Consider the following 22,370-nt stretch of genomic DNA (forward strand, 5'->3'; position numbering starts at 1 on the left):
AATCTCCTCAACCTTGTCTGCTCAAGCTATCCTTTGGCCTCTTTTTGCTTAAATGTGCTGGTTCACTTGATGTGCCAACTTTGCCCTTCACTCTAACACAAACATGCTGGCACTGAATTCCCCCTATTTCACTTTTAATAGCCTCTCGTTTCACTCACAAACAGCTTCTCCCAATCAACATTTGGAAGTTGCTTTCTAATGGCATCAAAATTAGCCTTGCCCCAGTTTATGACTTTAACATGTGGAACAATCCAAACTCTTTCCCTAATAATTTGAAAATCAGTAGAAGTATGATCACTGGTCTCCAAATGGTTGTCAGTCACCCAGCCTGTCTCCTTTCCCAAAAGGAAATCCAGTTTTTTGTCTCCTCTAGTATGGTCCTCCATGTACTATTTAAAGCAAGTTTCTTGGAACGCATATAATAAATTCTGCCCTGTTTAAGCGCTTTGCACCTTGGAATCCCACTCAATAAAAGGATCATTGAAATCACCAACTATTGCAATCTTATTCTTTGAACTAGATTCTAAAATTTCCGTACATAATTCTAATTTTTGATGACTCTTTGGGAGGGGGGTTTATAATACAATCACATCAAAGGGATTTATCCCCTCATAATTTTAAAATTCCACCCATATAATCACATTAGATGATTTCCCATCCGTCCCCCCCCCTCCCCCTCCACCGGAATATCCTCTATATGTACTGCCTTGACATTCCTCCTAATGAAAAATGCAATTTCCTCTCCTCTCTTATCTCCTCCTCTATCACACCAATAGCATCTGTGCTCCAGAACATTGAGCTACTTGTCTTTCCCTTCTCTTTGATTAATTAATGATAACAACTATAAGTAATCTCAACCTGATGTGAGGTCATATCAGGGTCAAATGCAAAATCATGAGTTAGGAGTGTCATTTCTGCTTGGATCAGTTCCAGAAGGTTTAATCAGTCGTGGAATATTGTGTTCAATTTTGGGTTCCTCATTTAAGAAAGGATGTGCTGATGTTGGAGAGGGTTCAGAGGATGTTTACAAGGATGATTCCAGGAATGAAAGGAGAATGAAAGCAATTGACAGCTCTTGGCCTGTATTTGTTGGAATTTAGGAGATGAGGAGGGATCTCATTGAAACGTTTTGAATGTTGAAAGGCATGGATGGAGTACATGTAAAATGGGGTTGTTTCCCATAGTAAGAGAGTCTAAGTTAAGAGGGCACAACTTCAGGATTTGAAGTGTTTCCGTTTAGAGCAGAGAAGCGTAGGAATTTCTTCAGCCTGAGGGTGGTGAATCTGTGGAATTTGTTACCACAGTCCATTCTGGAAGCCTGCTCATTGGGTGTATTTAAGACAGAGATTGATAGGTTCTTGATTAGATAGGGCATCAAAGTTTACGGGGAGAAAGCCGGGCAATGGGGCTGAGTGGGAAAATGGATCAGCCCATGATTAAATGGTGGCCAGATTCGCTGGGCTGAATAGCCTATTTCTGCTTCTGTGTCTTATATTTCTTTTAGGCTATAATATTCCAGTCCCATGGTCCAATTCACGCCCTTCTCCAGGAAGAGCATCTTCCCTGTACTCAGATATTTCAATGAGTTCCCTTCTCATTTTTCCAAACTCTAAAGAATTTGGGGATACTTTACTCAATCCCTTCTCAAAAGACAAACCTACTATCTCAATAACCAGTACCAGTGCATCAGTGCTGAGCTCCGAGTTTCAAAAGTGCGCACTATAATCCATTTGTGGTCTCGTCAAGGCTCTGTGTAATTATGGCAATGATTTAACTAATGAAACCAAGAACTTCAAATTATTCACTGCATTTGGAAAATGAAGGCAATGTGGGGTTTTTTTTTCCTATTTTTGGACCCTTTAATGACTTCTCTAAGCATTAAGAGGGTTCAGCATTGAACTTACTAATTCAAGTAGTATACAATAAACTAAAGTTTGATATTCTGCATATACCTCCAGTTGCTGGCTCACAACCTCAAATATCTGAAAGGACCTTCGTATTCACTGAAATCAACCATTACTGGGCACTTTTGTTCTGAAACTTGACATTTTTCTTCACAGGAAAGAAAATAAAAGTGGAAAAGGAAGAACAATGCAAAACAGTCAAGGTAAATACTGTTCTTTTTTCTATTAATTTGATATCAAAGGAACATGAGACTGTAAAGAGATTGGGCAACTAATCTTAATGTGATGTCATTTTATTGTAGTCATCATTTAAAAACAACAAACATCCCTCACAGCCCCCCCCCCTCCCCCATATCAGTGGAGAACAAAATGTTTTTTAAAATTATTTTGTTAGCAGTGACTCATCTAGGCTTTGGCGAGGTGGTTTACAACACTGCCCTTATTAATTTTGTAGAGCAAGAACATCTCATAAATTCAATAGTTTATAAGACCAAATAAGAAACATTCACCAGTCTGAATTAATTCTGGTTGAAATTCTATGGTCAAAGCATTGTGACAGAAGAAAATTATATAATTTTTAGAATAATGCTTGCAGAAATCAAAAAGGTTTCATGGTTAAGGTCTCAGAATTTGTTGCAGTCAGCGGAGTATCTCACTTTAATTATCTTGCATAAGACAGTGTAGCCAGGAATATCTCATCATGCCAGTTTCTCACTTGCACGCACTGTTAACCACCGTCATTAGTCAACTGAAATCTTTTGTTTTCGCACCATGACATTTACCATTTGGAGGTAGTAAAAGGGTACAAAATAGTTTAGAGGAGATTAGGGACAATATAGCATACTTATAAGGAATTGTTTATAAATCACCTCAAAGGTTGCACTACAATTATGAAGTCATTGAGGATGCAAGACTGCTGAATTAAGAAGAAATCTTTTGTTTTTGTAGTGGAAAACACCAAAATTTCCCTTTGAAGAAAATGAAGGATTGCTAAACAATCATGATCTTTACACAAAGCCTAACGTGAAAGATGACGCACAAGTTCACAGCACTATGGATAACTTTGACGGTAAGTCACATTTACTCAAGTGTACATGTTTTTAATACTGCTTACTTTCTGTTTCCATCAACTTTGACAATTGCACAGCTTAAAATGAGTCATACTTTTTTTCTTGCAGAGAGAGGTTATTTTTTTACCACAACTCAACTGGTTTTTATCAATTATCTGTTCCAGTGCCCTTTCCCACATTGTTTGTCTGTCATAAACAGTAATGGCCACTGTTGATTCACTTGAAGGAGAAAGAAAAGTCAAAGCCTGTTAGCTACAAAATGATGCATAGACTTAATTTATTTTATTTAAAGCATGATAGCAGGCCTTTCTGGCCCATGAGCTTGTACTGCCCTAATACACCAATTAACCTGAAAACACTGTATGTTCTTGGAGACTGGGGAGGAAACCAGAGCACCCAGAAGAAACCCATAAAGTTCACAGGGAGAACATTCATAGAACGTAGAACATTACAGTACGGTAAGGCCTTTCAGTCCTTTACATATTTCTGCCAAAAATACTAAACCCTTCCTACCTCGTAACCCTCTTTTTTTAGAACCATAAAAAGCTACAGCACAGAAAACAGGCCATTTGCCCTTCTAGTCTGTTCTGACCATCATTTCACTAGTCCTGCTGACCTACTGAGATTCTATAACACACCAGACCTCTCTCATCCATGTAACTATCCAATATATTCTTTAAACACAAAATTGAGCCCGCATTCACCACATCAGATGCAACTTATTCCACACCCCCACCACTCTCTGAGTGAAGAACTTTCCCCTAATGTTCTCCCTCAATCTTTCCCCTTTCATCTTAAGACTATGACCTCTCATATTTATGTCACCCAATCTAAGTGGAAAATACCTCTAATAGTTTTTTAAACCTCCTTTAAATCTCCCCTTCGTTTTTCTTCACTTCAAGGAATAGGTCTAACCTGTTTAATCTTGCCCTGTAACTCAACTCCTGAAGACTTAGCAACATCTTAGTAAATCTCTGCACTCTTTCAATCTTATTGATATTTTTTCTGTAGTTAGGCAACCAGAACTGCACACAATATTCCAAATCTGGCCTCACCAATGTCTTAAACAACTTCATCATAACATCCTAATACTTTGATTTATAAATGCGAAGATGCCAAAAGCTTTCTTTACAACCCTGTCCACCAGCAGGGAACAATATATATGTATTCCCAGATCTCTCTGTCCTTCCACACTCCTAAGCGCCCTTTCATTTACTGTATGTCCTACCTTGGTTTGCCCTTCCAAAATGCATCACCTTACACAGTCTGCATTAATCTCCATTTGCCATTTTTGGCCCATTCTCCCAGTTGGTCCAGAGCCCTCTGGAAACTTTGAAAATCTTCATCGCTGTCCACAAAGCTTCCTATCTTTGTGTCATCAGCAAAGTTGCTGATCCAATTTACCACATTAATATACAACAAACGGGGAGGAGTCACGTGATGGAGTAGTGGCCGGACGGTGAACTCCAGCCCTCTCCAGAAAAGTCGGGAAAAACAAGAGAAAATACAAAGGCACAGAAATACAAGTTAAAGAAAAGTGAGTATAAAGGTGGAAAGAAGATGGAGACAAAAGGAGAAAAATCAAAATCAACGGTAAGAAGAGAGGAAGAGAAGACAACGGAGGAAAAAGGTGAAGGCCTTACCTGTCCGAAAAGGCCCGCTGTGGAGAGAGGAGCCCACTACCTCAGGTCGGTAGAAAAAGAACTACAACAATGGCTCACAGAGCCGAGTAAAAGTGCGCAACCGCGCATGCGTGACTCCTCGCACATGCGCGATGCGCATGAAAAAAAACACACCGACGGGAGGGGGGACCAGCTGGGGAGTCGATCTCCACAGCCGGCAACGACAGCTGCAGAACACCTGCAGCAAGAAGAGACCACAGAAGACAATAGAAACAAGAAAGAAGAGGAGGAAAGGGCACCAAAGAAACAACAGATGGCCAACCCAGAGGAAGAAGAAGAGGAAGAATACAGTGAAATAGATAAAGGGAAAGGCAAGGTAAAGGATATACTTGCTCTTGTTAGAGGGTACATGGAGTCATTTAAAGAATGGCAAACACAGGAATTCAATGATTTAAGAAGAAGAATAAACAACACAGAAGAGAAAGTGAATAAAATAGATATGACCTTAACAGAAATGGGGGAAAAAATGGACAAGATGGAAGAACGGGCAATAGCAGCAGAAATGGAGGTAGAAGACTTAAAAAAGAAATTGGAGGAATCTAATAAAAAAACTAAAGAGACACAAGAACTACTAGCTCAAAAAATAGATATAATGGAAAATTATAACAGAAGAAATAACATAAAGATAGTGGGCCTTAAGGAAGATGAAGAAGGCAAGAATATGAGGGAGTTTATAAAAGAATGGATCCCTAAGACCCTAGGATGTCCAGAACTACAGCAAGTAATGGAAATAGAAAGGGCACATAGAGCATTGGCCTCTAAACCACAACCACAACAAAAACCAAGATCTATTGTAGTAAAATTCCTAAGATATACTACAAGAGAAAAGGTACTGGAGAAGACAATGGAAAAAGTAAGAGAGGGCAACAAACCACTGGAGTATAAAGGGCAAAAAATCTTCATTTATCCAGATATAAGTTTTGAACTCCTAAAGAAGAGAAAAGAGTTCAATACAGCAAAGGCGATTTTATGGAAGAAAGGATATAAATTTACACTGAAGCATCCTGCGGTATTGAAAATATTTATTCCAGGACAACAAAACAGACTGTTCTCGGATCCAGAAGAAGCACGAAAATTTGCAGAACAATTACAAAAATAGACTAAGGGATGAAGACGGGTAATGAGAGTAAAAATGATCACGATTGATATGTATGTGGGTAAAGACAAAAATAGACTGAGGGATGAAGACGGGTAATGAGGGTAAAAATAACCACGATTGATATGTATGCGGGTAAAGAGGTATAAGAGTGAATAGAGACAATGGGCATACGTGAAAGTATCTGTAATTAGAGGAAAACATAGATAGTATAGACAAGAATTAATAAGGGAAGGTAATGGAATAGAGAGAATAAGGAGGGAATTAAAAGAGTGACCTTTGTGACATATGAAAAGTGAAATCTTTTCTGGGGGGGGCTGGGTGGGGGAAAAGAGCGGTCACTGCAAAATCAGTTGACGCTTGCGAGTGGATTCGCAAATCCAAATGGAGAGGGGAGATGTGGTTGTCCGACAAGGGATAAAGGACAACTCAGTAGGGGAAGGGGAGATTGGGGATAAAGAAGATAGAAATAGGAGAATAAGGAAAATGTTGGATGTTGTAGGAATGTTGTCTGGTAAGGAGTTGAAAATAAGAAAACAGAAATGGAAAAGGAGGAAAGGTAATGATGGAAAAACGGAAAGAGAAGATAAACAAAATATAAAATGGCTACGCTGAACTATATGACTTTAAATATTAATGGAATACATAACTAAATTAAAAGGAAGAAACTACTAAATTTACTGAAAAAGGAAAAAATAGATATAGCATTTGTCCAAGAAACACACTTAACTGAATTGGAGCACAAGAAATTAAAGAGAGATTGGGTAGGACATGTAACAGCAGCATCGTATAATTCAAAAGCAAGAGGAGTGGCTATATTAATTAGCAAAAATGTGCCATTTAAAATAGAAGAGGAAATAATAGATCCAGCAGGGAGATATGTTATGATAAAATGTCAGATATATTCGGAGCTTTGGAATCTACTTAATATATATTCACCTAACGAAGAAGATCAAAAGTTTATGCAAGATATCTTTTTGAAGGTAGCTAATACGCAAGGGAACATACTAATAGGAGGGGATTTCAATCTGAATTTGGATCCAAATATGGATAAAACGGGGAAAAAAATTAACAGGAAGAACAAAGTAACCAAATTTATAATTAAATCAATGCAAGAAATGAAACTTGTGGACATATGGAGGAAACAAAACCCAAAAGAAAAGGAATACTCATACTACTCGACTAGACATAAAACATACTCAAGAATAGACCTATTTTTGTTATCAGCTAGTATGCAGGATAGAGTAAGAAAAACAGAATATAAAGCGAGAATGCTATCGGACCTTTCACCCTTAATACTGACAGTAAAGCTAGAGGACATCCCTCCAAGAATGTATAGATGGAGATTAAACCCCATGCTACTTAAAAGACAGGATTTTAGAGAATTTATTGAAAAACAATTAAAAATGTACTTTGAAGTAAATACGGAATCAGTGGAAGATAAGTTTATACTATGGGACGCAATGAAAGCATTCATTAGAGGACAAATAATAAGTTATGCAACCAAGATGAAGAAGGACTATAATCAGGAAACAGAGCAGTTGGAAAGGGAAATAGTAAACATAGAAAAAAAATTAGCAATAAAGGAAGATACAACCAAAAGAAGAGAATTGGCGGATAAAAAAATAAAATATGAAACATTACAAACATATAAGGTGGAGAAGAATATAATGAAGACAAAACAGAAATATTATGAACTAGGTGAAAAAACACACAAAATCTTAGCATGGCAGCTTAAGACAGAGCAAACTAAGAAAATGGTATTGGCAACAAGGAAAAAAGACAAACAAATTACATATAATCCAAAAGAAATTAAGGAAAACTTCAGAGAATTCTATGAACAATTATACCGAACTGAAAACGAAGGGAAAGAAGGGAAAATAGATGAATTTTTGACTAAAATTGAACTACCAAAACTACAAATAGAGGAACAAAATAAATTAACAGAACCATTTGGAACAGTAGAAATACAAGAGATAATAAAAATATTACCAAATAATAAGACACCAGGAGAGGATGGACTCCCAATAGAATTCTACAAAACATTTAAACATCTAATAATACCGCCCCTCCTGGATGTAATCAACCAGATTGATGAGACACAAAACTTACCAGATTCATGTAAAACAGCAATAATTACAGTGATACTAAAACAAGGGAAAGATTCACTCTCACCAGCGTCATATAGACCAATATCTATGCTAAGCACAGATTATAAGATAATAGCTAAACTATTAGCAAACAGATTAGCAGAACAGGTACCGAAAATGGTAAATTTAGACCAAACTGGATTTATCAAAAAAAGACGCACAACAGACAATATTTGTAAATTTATTAACTTAATTCATGCAGTTGAAGGAAATAAAGCACCTGCAGTAGCAGTTGCTTTAGACGCAGAGAAGGCCTTCGACAGAGTAGAATGGAATTACTTGTTCAAAGTATTGCAAAAATTCAGTTTACCGGAGAAGTATATTAATTGGATTAAAGCATTAGATAAGGGACCGTTAGTGAAAGTGACAGTAAATGTACATGTATCAAAGCAATTTAACTTAAGCAGGTCAACGCGGCAGGGATGCCCACTATCACCATTATTGTTTGCGCTAGCTATAGAACCACTAGCAGAATCGATAAGAAGAGATAATAATATAAAAGGAATAAAAATAAAAGACAGGGAATATAAAATCAGTCTATTTGCGGATGATGTGATAGTGTACTTAACAGAACCAGAACTATCAATAAAAGAACTATATAAGAAATTGAAGGAATATGGAGAAGTGTCAGGATACAAGATAAACGTAAATAAAAGTGAAGCAATGCCTATGAATAACGCGGATTTCTCAAAATTTAAGAAGGAATCCCCATTCAGATGGCAAATGCAGGCAATAAGATACCTAGGTGTACAAATAAACAAAAATCTAGGCCAATTATATAAACTCAATTACAATCCACTAATGAAAAAATTACAGGACGATTTAGAGCATTGGAAAGAGCTACCACTAACACTGATAGGAAGGATAAACTGTATTAAAATGAACATTTTTCCAAGGATACTATACTTATTTCAGGCATTGCCAATACAACTGACAGAAAAATTCTTCAAAGAGTTAAAGAAAATAATAAGGAAATTTTTATGGAGAGGGGGGAAACCGAGGATAGCACTAGATAAATTAACAGAATGGTATAAACAAGGAGGCTTACAATTGCCAAACTTCAAAAATTATTATAGAGCCGCACAATTAAGGTACCTATCAGATTTTTATCAAACAAGGGAAAAACCAGACTGGACGAGACTAGAATTAGATAAAATAGGGGAAAAGATACCTGAACACATATTATATAAATGGGACGAAAAATTGGTACAACATAGAACTTCTCCAGTATTACACCATCTCCTCAATATATGGAAGAAGATTCATGTAGAAAGAAATAAAACAAATTATCAATTACCAAAACTAATATTGACGCAAAATAAGCTACTCCCTTTTACAATAGACAACCTTTCCTTTAGAAAATGGGAAAAAAAAGGGATTAAAAGAATAGAAAATTGTTTTTCAGGAAGTAGATTCTTATCCTTTGAACAAATGAGAGATAAGTACAATATAACTGGAGATACAGCGCTGGCATATTACCAACTGAGATCCTACTTGAAAGATAAATTAGGAAGCAATTTGAGTTTACCAGAGGGAAGTAACCTTGAATATGTGATTACAGATACAATGTTAATCAAAAGATTTATAACAAATATGTATATTAAACTGCAAGAAAAGGAGAATGAGGAAACAAATGGTAAAACTAAACAAAAATGGGAACAAGATTTAAATATAAAGATAAAAAAGGAAACATGGGAGAAATTATGTTCTGGAACGATGAGAAATACAATAAATATGAGGCTGCGTATGATACAATATAATTGGTTACACAGACTATACATTACACCGCAAAAGTTAAATAAATGGGACCCAACAGTATCTGATAGATGTTTTCGATGTAAAAAAGAAAGGGGAACAACAATTCATGCAATCTGGACATGTGAGAGAGTAGAAAAATTTTGGGATGATCTCAATCAGATATTAAATAAAATAACAGAAAACAATATACCAAAGAATCCAGAGATCTTTCTCCTAAGTAACATAAAAAATAAAGAATTTTGAATTGACTTGGAAGATTCACAAAAAAGATTTGTTAAGATAGCCCTAGCCGTAGCAAAAAAATGTATTATGTCAACCTGGAAATTGGAAGATAATTTGAAAATACAACAATGGTATATAGAAATGAATAAATGTATTCCATTAGAAAAAATAACATATAGTTTAAGAAATAATATTGAAATATTCGAACAAGTATGGGAGCCTTACATTAAATACAATAGCGAAAACCTACCGGGGACAAACATTACCTAAGTTGATGGAAGGAGAAGGAAAGAAAAGAATGGACTCTGTAGAATTTCTGGTGTATTTTTGTTGAATGACAACATTGTCTGACTGAATTAATGCAACCTAGATTGTATACCTAAAATGGATGAGGGGGGGGTGGGGGGGTGGCTTGGGAGGAGGGAGGGGGGGGGGGGAGAAAAAATCACTGTAAATGTGTGAAAAAGAAAAAGTGTATATCATGGCTATTGTGATTTATGGTGTGAAAAATAAAAAATAAAAAAAATGTACAACAAACAACAGTGGTCACAGCACAGATCCCTGAGGCACACCACTAGTCACAGGCCTCCAGTCTGAGAAACAACCATCCATTACCACTGTCTGTTTTCTATTATACAGCCAATTATGAACCCAGTTTACTGCCTCTCCATGGATACCTTAATCTTCTGAACTAACCTCCCATGTGAGATCTTGTCAAAGGCTTTACTAAAGACTATGTAGACAACATCCACAGCTTTTCCTTCATCTCCCTTCTTAGTTACCTCCTTGAAAAACTCTACACAATTTGTTAAATATGACCTACCATGCACAAAGCCATGCTGACTTTCCTTAATCAGCCCACGGCTGTCCAAGTGAAGTTCTTTCAATAATTTACTTACAGGAACTGATTATTAATAGTGAAAGGAAAAATATTATTTTGATATAAAGGTGTTTTAGATGAAATCATGTCTTTTCCACCTTTTATAATCATTTATTCCACAAATCAATTAAATGTTTCAATATTGATGGATCTCTACCAACTAACAATTTTGAACTCCATTTATAAATAAATTCTTGCATATATTTCTCATCAATTTTAGCTAACTATATTTTCCCAAACTGAAGATTTATTTAAATCAAACATTCCACTAATAAATTTCAATTGAGCAGCTTTATAATAATTCTGAAAATGTATAACCACCTAATTCAAATTTTCAAGTTCATCTTTTCAAGGATACTCCAGCCATTTTCCCTTTCCATAAACATTTTCAAACAATTAAGTTAAGATTGTGGCAGATCTAAGTTGTGGACAAATGCCATCAAGTTGAAATAAGATGAATAACGAGACCAGACCTCAGGTTTCAGCCAGAGAAGAGTAAAAGAGTAATATATTAACATGCTGTCAGGCTAGATATAGACAAACAACAGGTGACCTGGCGTCATGACATTTGGAGTACGTACTATCTCATGACATTCACGTTTAGTAGGCCAGGGCTTCTCAGCAGACCTGCAGGTTCTGCTGAGTCACTATGCTGTAGTGGCAAGTTGCCAGCTTGTTGTGTCTAGCTATGAGTTTGGAACTGTTAGTGCTGGTTCTGTCCATTCCACCACCCGCCCCCCCCCCCTCCCCAACCAGTGTACTGCTACAAGAAGTATTTGAAAAGGAAAAGATTGAAAAAGATATTGGATCCTTGGGAAAATATTCATTTTAATACAATTAACTGCCTATTAATGTTATAGGTAAATTGTTCCACCTATTTAAATCTTCTTTAATTTTCCTAAGTAATGATGAATAATTCATTTTATACCAATGATCTAAATTTTTATCAATGTTAATACCTAAATACTGAATTGGATTTTGTATCCATTTAAATTGAGCAATTTGTTTACATCAATCATAATCCCCCTCAACTAATGGCATAACTTCACTTTTGTCCCAATTAATTTTATAATCAGATATTTCTCCATAATTCTGTAATTCCATTTTTTCCTTTCACTGTTAATAATCAATTCCTGAAGATATGGAATCAATTGGGGATTAAAAAGGTGGAGGATTGTTTTGAAGCAGGGAAATTTATATCTTTTAACCAAATGAAGGAAAAATATGAAATTCCTAATAATACTTTTCTAGTTATTATCAAGTAAGAGCTTTATTAACTGAAAAGTTAGGTTATAGTTTAAAATTACCTAGACAATCTGCTTTAGAGTTATTTCTTATTAAAGGAGATATAAATAAATTTATTTCTCAGATATATAAATTATTACAAAGCCTAAGCCAAATATTCATAAATCAAGATTGAAATGGGAAACTGGTTTGAATAGAATGATAGATGAAAATGATTGGAAGCATCTATGTAATGATAATATGACTAAGGTTATTAATGTAAGGTACAGATTAGTACAATATAATTTTTTGCATCAATTATATTTAACCCCTCAAAATAATTTTAAAAATAACCTAATGTCTTCAGATTTATGTTTTAGATGTGGAAAAGAGACAGGTTCTTTTTTTCATTCGACTTGGATCTGTCCTTAAGACTTTCTGGATACAAGTTAAATTATTTTTAGAAAAAATATTGAAAGTTAAACTTCCGTTTGATCCAATGTTGTTTTTACTAGGAGGTATTAAAGTGATTAGTTTAAAATTACGATTGACTATGTATCAAATTGAATTTTTACGTTTAGCTTTAGCAGCATCTGAGAAATGTTTAACTATTACATGGAAATCTGATTTGGTCTCGGGAATGCAAAATGGCACACTGAAATGAAATCTTGTATACCTCTTGAAAAGATAACATATAATTTATGGGATAAATACCATTTCTTTTGAAAGTGTGCAGCCCATTATTGAAAATTGTTGGTTGGAAGATTTGAGCTCTCATCCATTCTTGGTTTCATGGCTGAATTATATGTAATTAATAATTTCCTGTTTTTTTTTCTTAGTGGGTAGTTGTAGGGGAAGGAGGGTGGGAATTATTAATGGGGAGGGAGAGAGAGGTTGGGGGGGTGGTTTGCTATATATTATCCACACATATTTTTCGGTATATGAATTTTATTAGAATTCGATGTAATTGTGGTTTTACAATTTTTAAAATAAAGTATTCCAAAAAAAATTACCTATAACTGTTGTCAGAGACATTGGTCTATAATTGCCTGGTTTATTTTTAGAGCCTTTTTTAAACAACGGGACAACATAAATTCCCCTCTAATCCTCTGGCACCTCACCCGTGGCTAAGGATATTTTGAATATATCAGCCAGGGCCCCTGAAATTTCTATATTGGTCTCCCTCAAGGTTTGAGGGAATATCATATTCGGCCTGTGTGATTTATCTATCTTTATTAGACAGCAAGCATCTCCTCCTCCTTAATCTCCATATGTTCCATGACACTTCTGTTTATTTCCCTTCCTTCCTTATGCACCATGCCAGTTTCCTGATGCAAAAAAATCTGTTCAAGATCTCCCCCATTACGTGGCTCCAGACATAGTTGTCCTCTCTAATCCTCTAGGGGACCAATTTTGTCCCTCGCCATACTTTTTCTCTTAATATATTTATAGAAGCCTTTCAGGTTTACCTTCATGTTATCTCTCAGAGCAAACCTGATGTCTTCTTTTTGCCTTCTTGATTTCTTTCTTGGGTATTTTCTTGCTTTTACTGTACTCTTCATGTACCTCATTAGCTCCTTGTTGCTATACACCTCCCTCTTCTTCTTAACTAGATCACCGATGTCCCTTGAAAACCAGGGTTCCCTATGCCTATTAACTTTGCCTTTAATCCATGCAACCACTGCACTCTCAAAATTTCACCTTTGAAGGCCATCCACTTACTTAACACGCCCTTTTCAGTAAAACAACATATCCAAATCCATTCTTCCTAGATCCTTTCTCACTTCCATAAAATTTGCCTTCCTCCAATTTAGAGTTTCAACATGAGGACCAGACTTATCCTTTTCCATAATTAACTTGAAGTTAATGACATTATGGACACTGGATACAAAATGTTCACCTACCTGTCTTGTTCCTGAATAGGAGATCAAGTCTCTCGATGGTACCTCTGATTTAGAAAACTTTCGTGAAAATATCTCACAAACTTCAAGCCATCCAGCCTTTTCATAGTATGGGAGTCCCAGTCAATATTTGGGAAGTTAAAATCTCCTACTATCACAACTTTCTGCTTCTTACATCAGTCTACTATCTTTCTACAGATTTCTCTGACTTTTGTCTATAATACAACCCTATCAGTGTGGTCACATCTTTCCTGTTCCTCAACTTCACCCATATGGCCTCTGAAGACAAATCCTCATGGCTGTCCTGATTTTGCACAACTGAGATATTTTCCCTTAGCAATGGCACTCTTCCCCCTTCCATCCTTCCCCCTCTATCATGTCTGAAGCAATGGAACCCCCGAACATTAAGATGCCTGTCTTGCCCCTTCTGCAACCAAGTCTCACTAATTGCAATAATGTCATAATCCCACGTGTCAATTCATGCCCTAAACTCAACATCCTTACTAACAATACTCCTTGCATTAAAATAAATATCACATACCAACCTATGATTTCTGTCAATACATGCAGTCCTCGCATGACGTTTATCCTCCTCTTTCTCATTAACTGGTTCCCCTCCCCCTGCAAATCTAGTTTAAACCCATCAGGACCTACCCACAAGGATATTAATCCCCTTTCAGTTCAGATGCAATCCACTCTGTTGGTATAAATCCCACCTTCCCTGGAACAGAGCCCAGTGATCTAGAAATTTAAAGTGGCCCCCACTACACCACGTCTCCAGCCACGGTGCTGCCTTATCCTATTTCTAAACTTTCCAGCATGTGGCATGGGAAACAATCCTGAGATTACTATCCTGGAGGTTCTCTTCTTCAACCTAGTGCCTGATCTGTCCTTGCTGGATTTCCTCACCCTTCCTACGTATGTCATTGGTTCCCTACGTGGACCACCACATCTGGCTCCTATAATCCATGTGCCTGTCTAAGAGTCTCTTCAAGATACGTTACAGACAGCACCGGATTCGAACCAGGCGCTGGCGTTGTAATAGCATTGCACTAACTGTGTCTAACCTTGGCACCCTTGGGACTTGGTGCTGTTAAGCTGTGGAGGGGCAGAAAATTTGTTGTTTGAACTTCTCTGTGCCTCTGAAGTGCTTTTAGCATGAAGTTCAGAACAGAATTGCCTTCATTGTTTTGCAGATGTTTGCAGAATGCTATTTTGGACACAATGGGAATGAAGCTAAACAATACAAGTAATACATGAAGGACCATAGATGTCTTCATCTGTTAATTTGAACTTTAGAACACCACAGCATGGAAACAGGCCCTTAGGCCTATCTGGTCCATGCCTAGCCTCATTGATTTGCACTGGACCATAGCCTTCCATACCCCTCCCATCCATGTACCTATCAAAATTTCTCTGAAATGTTGAAATCAAGCCCCCACTCTGTTTTAAGACTTCAAATAATTTCTGAATGTTACCTCAACAAACATCCTTTTTTCTATCTTAATTCCTACACCTGTAATTCACCAATCTTTATTACAAATCTTTATCATGGATATGGTCTATAGGCAGTTAGAGCAGATGAATAGCATCGCTAACAATAATTTGGTCTTAATTTTCTGCTGTCTAATTCAGTCAATACTTCTGGGCTGCACAAATAAACTGATTATGTTTGCTGCACGATTTGCAGAAGTGATAAAAAAACCAAAGACTTTTATAATGTAATGGTGGTGAAACCACAATTGGTTTACTATTGTAACTAGACAGAGATGAATGGTTCCCTGATCATGGGAAGTCTGATTATATACTGCCGGAAATCACAATTAGTACCTTGAAATGTAGCCATATTACCATTTTTACTGTACTTTTAAGAAAACTTGCAGTATTTTATTGGAAGAAAAATGTTGCCATAAATATTTGGAGAATATTGTAGAATAAAATGATTCAATGCTGCAATTTATGAAGGGAATCGTACCAAGTGCCTTTACACCAAGAAACTTGGGGATGCAGATTGATGGGTATATGGAACAAGGTGCCAGAGGAACTGGTAAACTGGTAGAAGCAGACACAATAGTAACATTTAAAAGGCATTGACAGGTACAAGGACTTGATGACCAGAAGAAATGGGAGTGGAATTAGGCACAACAATTCCAACTTGCCATTCCATTGTGGCTGATTTACAATCCTTTTTTAACCGTATTCTCCTGCCTTGATTCCCTTTCCAATCAAGAACCTATCTCTCTCTCTCTTAAATATACTCAGTGACTTGGCTCCACAACCATCTGCGGCAATATATTCCACAGATTCGCCACTCTGAGTAAAGAAATTCCACCTCATGTCTGTTCTAATAGGACGTTTTTGCATTCTGAGTCTGTGCCCTCGGGTCCCAGCCTGTCCCAAACATCCTCTCCACAGCCACTTTACCCAGAACTATCAGTATTTGAGAATGAGATCACCCCTCATCCTTCTAAACCAGAGAGGAATATGGGCAGTCTGAAAGCAAATAAGACTAGCTCAGTTGACATGCACAAGTTGGGCCGAGGGACCTTTTTCCATAGTGACCAGTGACCAAAATTAGAAAGGTAAGTTCAGTGTGGCAGGTGGTCACTATTGACTGATGCAGTGTCAGATGTCATTTATACCTTTGCAAGAATTTTTGTGCAAACGTATGATTTTCTTATGAGGTATCTAATTTCATTTAAAAAATGTCTGCTGCTCTCTGGTATGATAATTTGGAGAGGGAAGGGGAGTGTTAGAGGAGTCAGGTGCTTTTCTTTGTCAAATTTTTCAGCATGGCCTACGCATATGTGGTATGCGCTTTCCCTTCAATCGTATCCAAGTTGATGATGCAATGTGATTCCTTTTAAGAGCTTGGGTATCCTCCAAGCCTTGATATTATCGAAGAACCCATGATTGTCAGCAATCCGCCAGATGTCTGCCAAGTGATAGAAGTGACCACAGAATGTGATGACCAGCCTGTCAGCACCAGCCATCTGTACCCACTACAGATCTCCCCAGTTTCCTCCTATGCAGGTTGGTGTTACAATTTTAAGCCCATTGATATTACTAGTTACTGACTTAAAGTATCTCACTCGAAAGCTTTGTGTTCTTAGAACAAAAATGTGACAACTCAGCCTCTGAGATGTTTGTAATTCCTCAGTGCTCAGCTGATAGCCCAGGTAGAACTGTACTAAGATATAAGCTTTGAAAGGACATTAACAGAGAAGAAATTTAGTCACCAACTGGTCCTGAATTCATTAACCATAACCAAGCCTCCAGTATAAAGGTCTTACTGTTTCCTAAGGAGGGGTAATGTCAGTTTCTATCAATGCCCTCACTACCATCTCTCTGGTGGGAGACTGGAAACCAGGGTCAGGTGGGTGCAGGGAGTTGAGGGAATGGTCAGATATGTCAAGAGAAGGGGCATCAGTGGAGGAAGGATAGCTATATTAAGGCAGAGGGTAGGGACGTGGGGGAAGGTGGAGAGGCAAGATCAGACCAGATCCAGAGTCAGAAGGGAGAATTCCAGAGATATGAACTAGAGTTTAATGATTGGGGTAGTACAGCTGGCATAGATGTTAGCACAGCACCAGCGATTGGGACGAGGGTTCAAATCCTGCACTGTCTGTAATGAGTTTGTACTTTCTCTCCGTGTCTATGTGGGTTTTCCCCGGGGGCTCTGATTTCCTCTCACCATTCGAAACGTACCAGGGGTGCAGGTTAATTGGGTGTAAATTGGGCAGTGCGGACTTGTGGGCCGAAATGGCCTGTTACTGTGCTGTTTGTCCAAATTTAATTTAAAATTTAGAATGTCATATAAGGTAGATTTAAACAACAAGCAGAATTTATAGAAGACCAACCTGTTAGAGGATTAATGACTGGGACATCCCTACCCCAGCTGAATAAGGCTGGTTCCTTCAAATAAGGCCTGTTATGAAACTCATGGCCAGCACTATTCACAGTCAGTTTACCACAAGTGGCGGCACGATGTTTATGCTCTTGCTGAGAAAAATCTCGAGCTTCCTCTCTCTATTGGATCCACCCTTTGATTGAGCTTCCAGTCCGATATCTTCTGATCTTGATGATGAGGTCACTGAACGGCTGGGATCAATTTGATAGGTTGGAGAGAGCAGAGTCACTCAAAAGGAACAGTACAATTGAACAGAATTAAAAACACCCATTTGCTTCACCATTCTCCTGCCACACTGATAAAAGGTGCACTCTCATCTTGCCTTTCTGCAAATACTTGCCTGTATTAATCCATTTCCCTTCTGAATGTCACTGGCTGGGCGTAGAAAGACGTTGGATAAAACAAAACACGTAAAATTGCTGTGAGAATTCTGATTCTCATGCCAATTACATATTTGGTGAGCGTGTCTAGTGAACTAAGGTGGTCGGGTAAGCCACAGGAATGTTGAGTTAAGCAGTAAATGTTTTGAATTATGCTGGAGTATTATATCAAAAAAAGAACCTTGGGCTTCAGATTTCAGATTTATTGTCAAGAGTACATACATACTTTGACGTCACATACAACCCTGAGCACGGCAGAATTACTACTAATTGGTAGTGCAAAAATTAACTGCACCCAGCATGAACATGGAAATAATCAAAAGAACTCTAAACAGATAACGAATGCAAACAAAGTGACTGTGTAACGCAGGAAGAGCAAAGAAAATCAATAAAGTGCACAAGTAAGAGTCCTTAAATGAGTCCCTGATTGAGTTTGATGTTGAGGGGTCTGATGGTAGAGGGGTAGCAGGTGTTCCTGAACCTGATGGTGTGAGATTTGTGGCACCTATACTAATATTAGGATATAATGTAGCAGAAAACAAGAATAGTCAAATTAGAAGTGGTTCCTGCTTCATCATGAATGTGTTAGACATGAAATCAGGAGGGAAAATGTATTCTGAGTGGACCTATGGCTCAGTGTAATCAGAGATTTATAGAATTTAATTTAGACATACTGCACGGTTACAGGTCCTTCCAGTACACAATCCAGTGCCACTCATATACCTCGATTATCCCCTGTAAGTTTTGAAGGGTGGGCCGAAACCGGAGCACCCAGAGGAAACCCACGCAGATACGGGAGAACATATAAATTCCTTACAGAGAGCACCGGATTCGATCCCTGATCGCTGGCACCGTAATAGCATGCACTAACCACTACACTAACTGTGCCCACCCAAATGATTTCACACTGAAGGATATCAGTCTTTCTTGCTCTTTTGAATGAGCTGTGTTATTCGTGCTATGCCCCTGTTCTTTCATCATGGACCTCTCTTCAAATAATAACACATGACGACAAATCTTTTTCAAAATGTTTGCTTCCTGAATAAAATTGGGTACTATGACAGACAACTTCAGGCTGAACACAGAGATAATTTCAGATTTGCTGTATCATGTAGGAAGATGGAGAAACATTAAACATGCTAAATTTAATAAAAGTTAATTTAATTGCATAATGATGCTGACACATTGCATTAGTTCAACTAACTTAAAAATGTCTTGCTGCTAATTTTTGTTTGTACTCAGCTTCTGATGCCTCTCATGTCAGTGACCAACAATAGTTGGCCAGCATTGATGGATTCCAGTTTCCCTGATACCACAATGTCCTGGGGAAACCTTCACCGTGTTCGTCACTGACTGCACCAAGATCAGCAGGGAAGAAGTCCAAGTACAGATGCAGAAAATGAATTTTCAATGATGTGTTGTGCTTCATGGTTTTGTTTGCATGAAGTAGACTTAAAATATGACAGGAAATCACAATAATAGGTTATATATAAAAAGTGGTATATGATAGGAAAATTTTAGGGTGATTTTTGTGATCAGTAGCTCAAAATCCATAAAATACACCCATTAGTGTTCAGGAAGCAATATCTTGGTTGTCCGGTGTAATCTGATTACTTTCTGAAGGTTATTATTGAATCTGTTTTGGTCATGCTTTTGAGCAATTCCTTCCTGACTGCAAACATTGGTTAGAATTTACATGGCATCTTTAAAATGGTCACTCCTTCACAGATATCCTGTGCGATCAAATTTGACATTGAGCCACAAGAAGATATTATGCATTATGGCCTAAAGCACAGTCAAGGAGAATGATTTTACGGAACTTCGTAAAGAAGGAAAGTAATAGATGTTTAGGAAGGGAATTCCAAAGTGGGCGGCCTAGAAAGCAGAGGCCACAAGTCACTTTTAGAGCAATTAAACTTGGAATGATCGGGAGGCCAGAGATGTAGGAATGCATATGCTTTGGAAAGATTACAGAAATCAGGTGAGGGGAGACCTTGGATGGCATTTTATTGAATGATAAAATTAATGCTGCATAAAAGGCCATTCAGCCCATGTTGTACCTCCTGGAAGAGCCTCTTTCCTCCTCTGCTCTTTTTCCAGTGCCTTCAAATTACTCTCTCCCCATTTCTCTTTAGAAGGCATTGATTTGATTCTGTAAATCACCCGTGTAGGTTATAACTTTCAGTTTCTCAATTTCTCCTTTTACCATTTCTAATTCAACCTCTTTGCCTCCTGGTTCTTGAACTATCCCTTGATTTATATAGTATTCCTCTCTTTACCCTCTTCCATTTGTTAACCATTTAATTGTCTCTGCCATATCGCATAATGGTTTCTTTTGCCTGTTATATATTGATGATCTCTGGTTTCACAGCCTTTCAATAGAACAGAACAGTTTCTCCTTCTGAAACCTCCATCAGATTTCCCCTTTACCTTCCCCGCTGTAAGCACAACAAACCCAGTCTTTTTAGTGTGATCGCAAAATGCTGCAGATGAGAAGATTTGTCTTATGAATGATCGCTCAAGCAAAGCCCATGTTAAAAGGTGAACTGAATATTTGAGGAAAAGGAATGTCAAACATGAGAGAAGAGATGCTAATATATTTGATTGGAACCAGTAGTACAGACTTCCATGGGCAACTCGCCTGTGGTGTTGCCATAACCTGTGATGTCTGTGCCTTGCATATATAGCTACCAGAAAGGTTTGCGGTGCCTGACTTTTCATTATATTGGTTGCCTTTGGTTCCTTGACATCTGTGGAGAATCTCCAATTGTTGATGTGTGCAGTCTTGTCTGGAATGATCCCAGCTGATGCTGTTAGTTGATCTCAGCCATGACCGCAGCCAAAGTTCTCTCATTTCATGGCTGGTTAAACTATTTGATAAGCTTTCTTTTTTGTTGTTTTACAACTTTTCAAGTCCAAGGCCGGCTGTGACTGCCGATTGTTGCATGGTTGCTAAAGTGTGTTGGATTTATTTCTCAGGTATCATCACTTCTCTGACTTCAACTGCTTCACTTTCTTGTTCTTCTAGTTGATGGCCTGATACAACCATCCCGTTGTGCACTGTCTTCCCAACTTATTGGAAAATAGAACAACCTTTTTTCCTCAAATTGAATGAGGTTTTTTTTTAAAAACATCACTAAATTAAATTTTTTTTTTTCTAAATAAATAACTGAAGAAATTCAGATTCATTCTCCTGGTTGCTTCAGGTTCTGAGATGATTTGAGCAGGGAAAAGCGGGTGGAGGTGGAGATAATAATTATCAAGTACTCCAAATCTATCAATTCTGGTAGAAAATGGTCCAACGATCATGTGTGGCAATTCAAATTGCATTGTGGGATGCCTTGTCGTGTGTGGTTACATCATTAATCTGCCTCATGGCAACAGGCAGAATGTTTGACTTCTGCTACTTAGAAAGAGTGGCATCCATTGCGGGTTGGTGGCGTCAGACAGGCCACTCCTTGCTTAATTGAGGCAAATGTTAGGAGAGGTGTGCTCTGACGGTGATCAGATGTTGCAAAGGATCAAGAATAAAGGAATCAATGTTACCTTGGTGGAAATGAAACACTTTTACAAAATGGTTTTAAGTGGCTCTCCCATTAAACTAATTTTCGCTTTTGTTTGTCCAATAGAAAGTGAAACGGATAGTGTTGCAACCGATGCAGAACATGACGAGGTCAGTAAAGAACATGCTGCTTTGATGTAAAAAAGGGAGAAGTTAATTGATTTGAGAATTCTTGTTCAGCTTGCCAGGGCTTCTAACATCCTTGTAAAAACACCTCCACTACTGGTGAATCCTGAACCCTCTGAAGCGATGATATTTTTAATGCCATCATTGACTTTTCTGACACCACCATGCCTCCAGAACTCGAGGTCCAGCGCAGGTTAATTTTTACTAGCAAAGGATTAGTTGAGTGCCCTTACTGATTATTATTCTCACTGTGTTATCACTGGAGGCTAACCCCTTAATGGAGATTGAAATTAGAGGAGTGAAAAGGGGAAGATGATGAATTGTGAGGTGCTTTGTCCCTCCTCGCCTCTGAATGTTCCCCTCATTACTGCACTGCAGTGTTCCATTTCTCAGGCCCGTGCTCTCTTCAACTACAGTGCTCAGCTCAGAACATCGTTTGGTGGAAGTACCCATTTCATTTACACAATCAAACATGTAGTGAGCGCCACTTAAAATTATAGGAGAG

General features: G+C 37.7%; 1 protein-coding gene across 9 annotated transcripts in view; it reads left to right on the forward strand.

Moving 5' to 3' along the window:
* Positions 1-22,370, forward strand: part of irf2b (interferon regulatory factor 2b) — a 116,438-nt gene that overhangs the window by 89,520 nt on the left and 4,548 nt on the right. For 8 of the 9 annotated variants that reach the window (XM_069940146.1, XM_069940136.1, XM_069940157.1 and 5 more), the window contains 4 exons: positions 2,061-2,107; positions 2,853-2,973; positions 16,756-16,920; positions 21,807-21,850. In XM_069940146.1, coding sequence (XP_069796247.1) covers positions 2,061-2,107; positions 2,853-2,973; positions 16,756-16,920; positions 21,807-21,850 — 377 coding nt within the window. The remainder of the gene's footprint in view (positions 1-2,060; positions 2,108-2,852; positions 2,974-16,755; positions 16,921-21,806; positions 21,851-22,370) is intronic. The other variant, XM_069940202.1, reaches the window with a different exon arrangement.

The sequence above is a fragment of the Narcine bancroftii genome, chromosome 1 (assembly GCF_036971445.1).
Source record: "Narcine bancroftii isolate sNarBan1 chromosome 1, sNarBan1.hap1, whole genome shotgun sequence".
In the NCBI taxonomy this organism is placed as follows: domain Eukaryota; kingdom Metazoa; phylum Chordata; class Chondrichthyes; order Torpediniformes; family Narcinidae; genus Narcine; species Narcine bancroftii.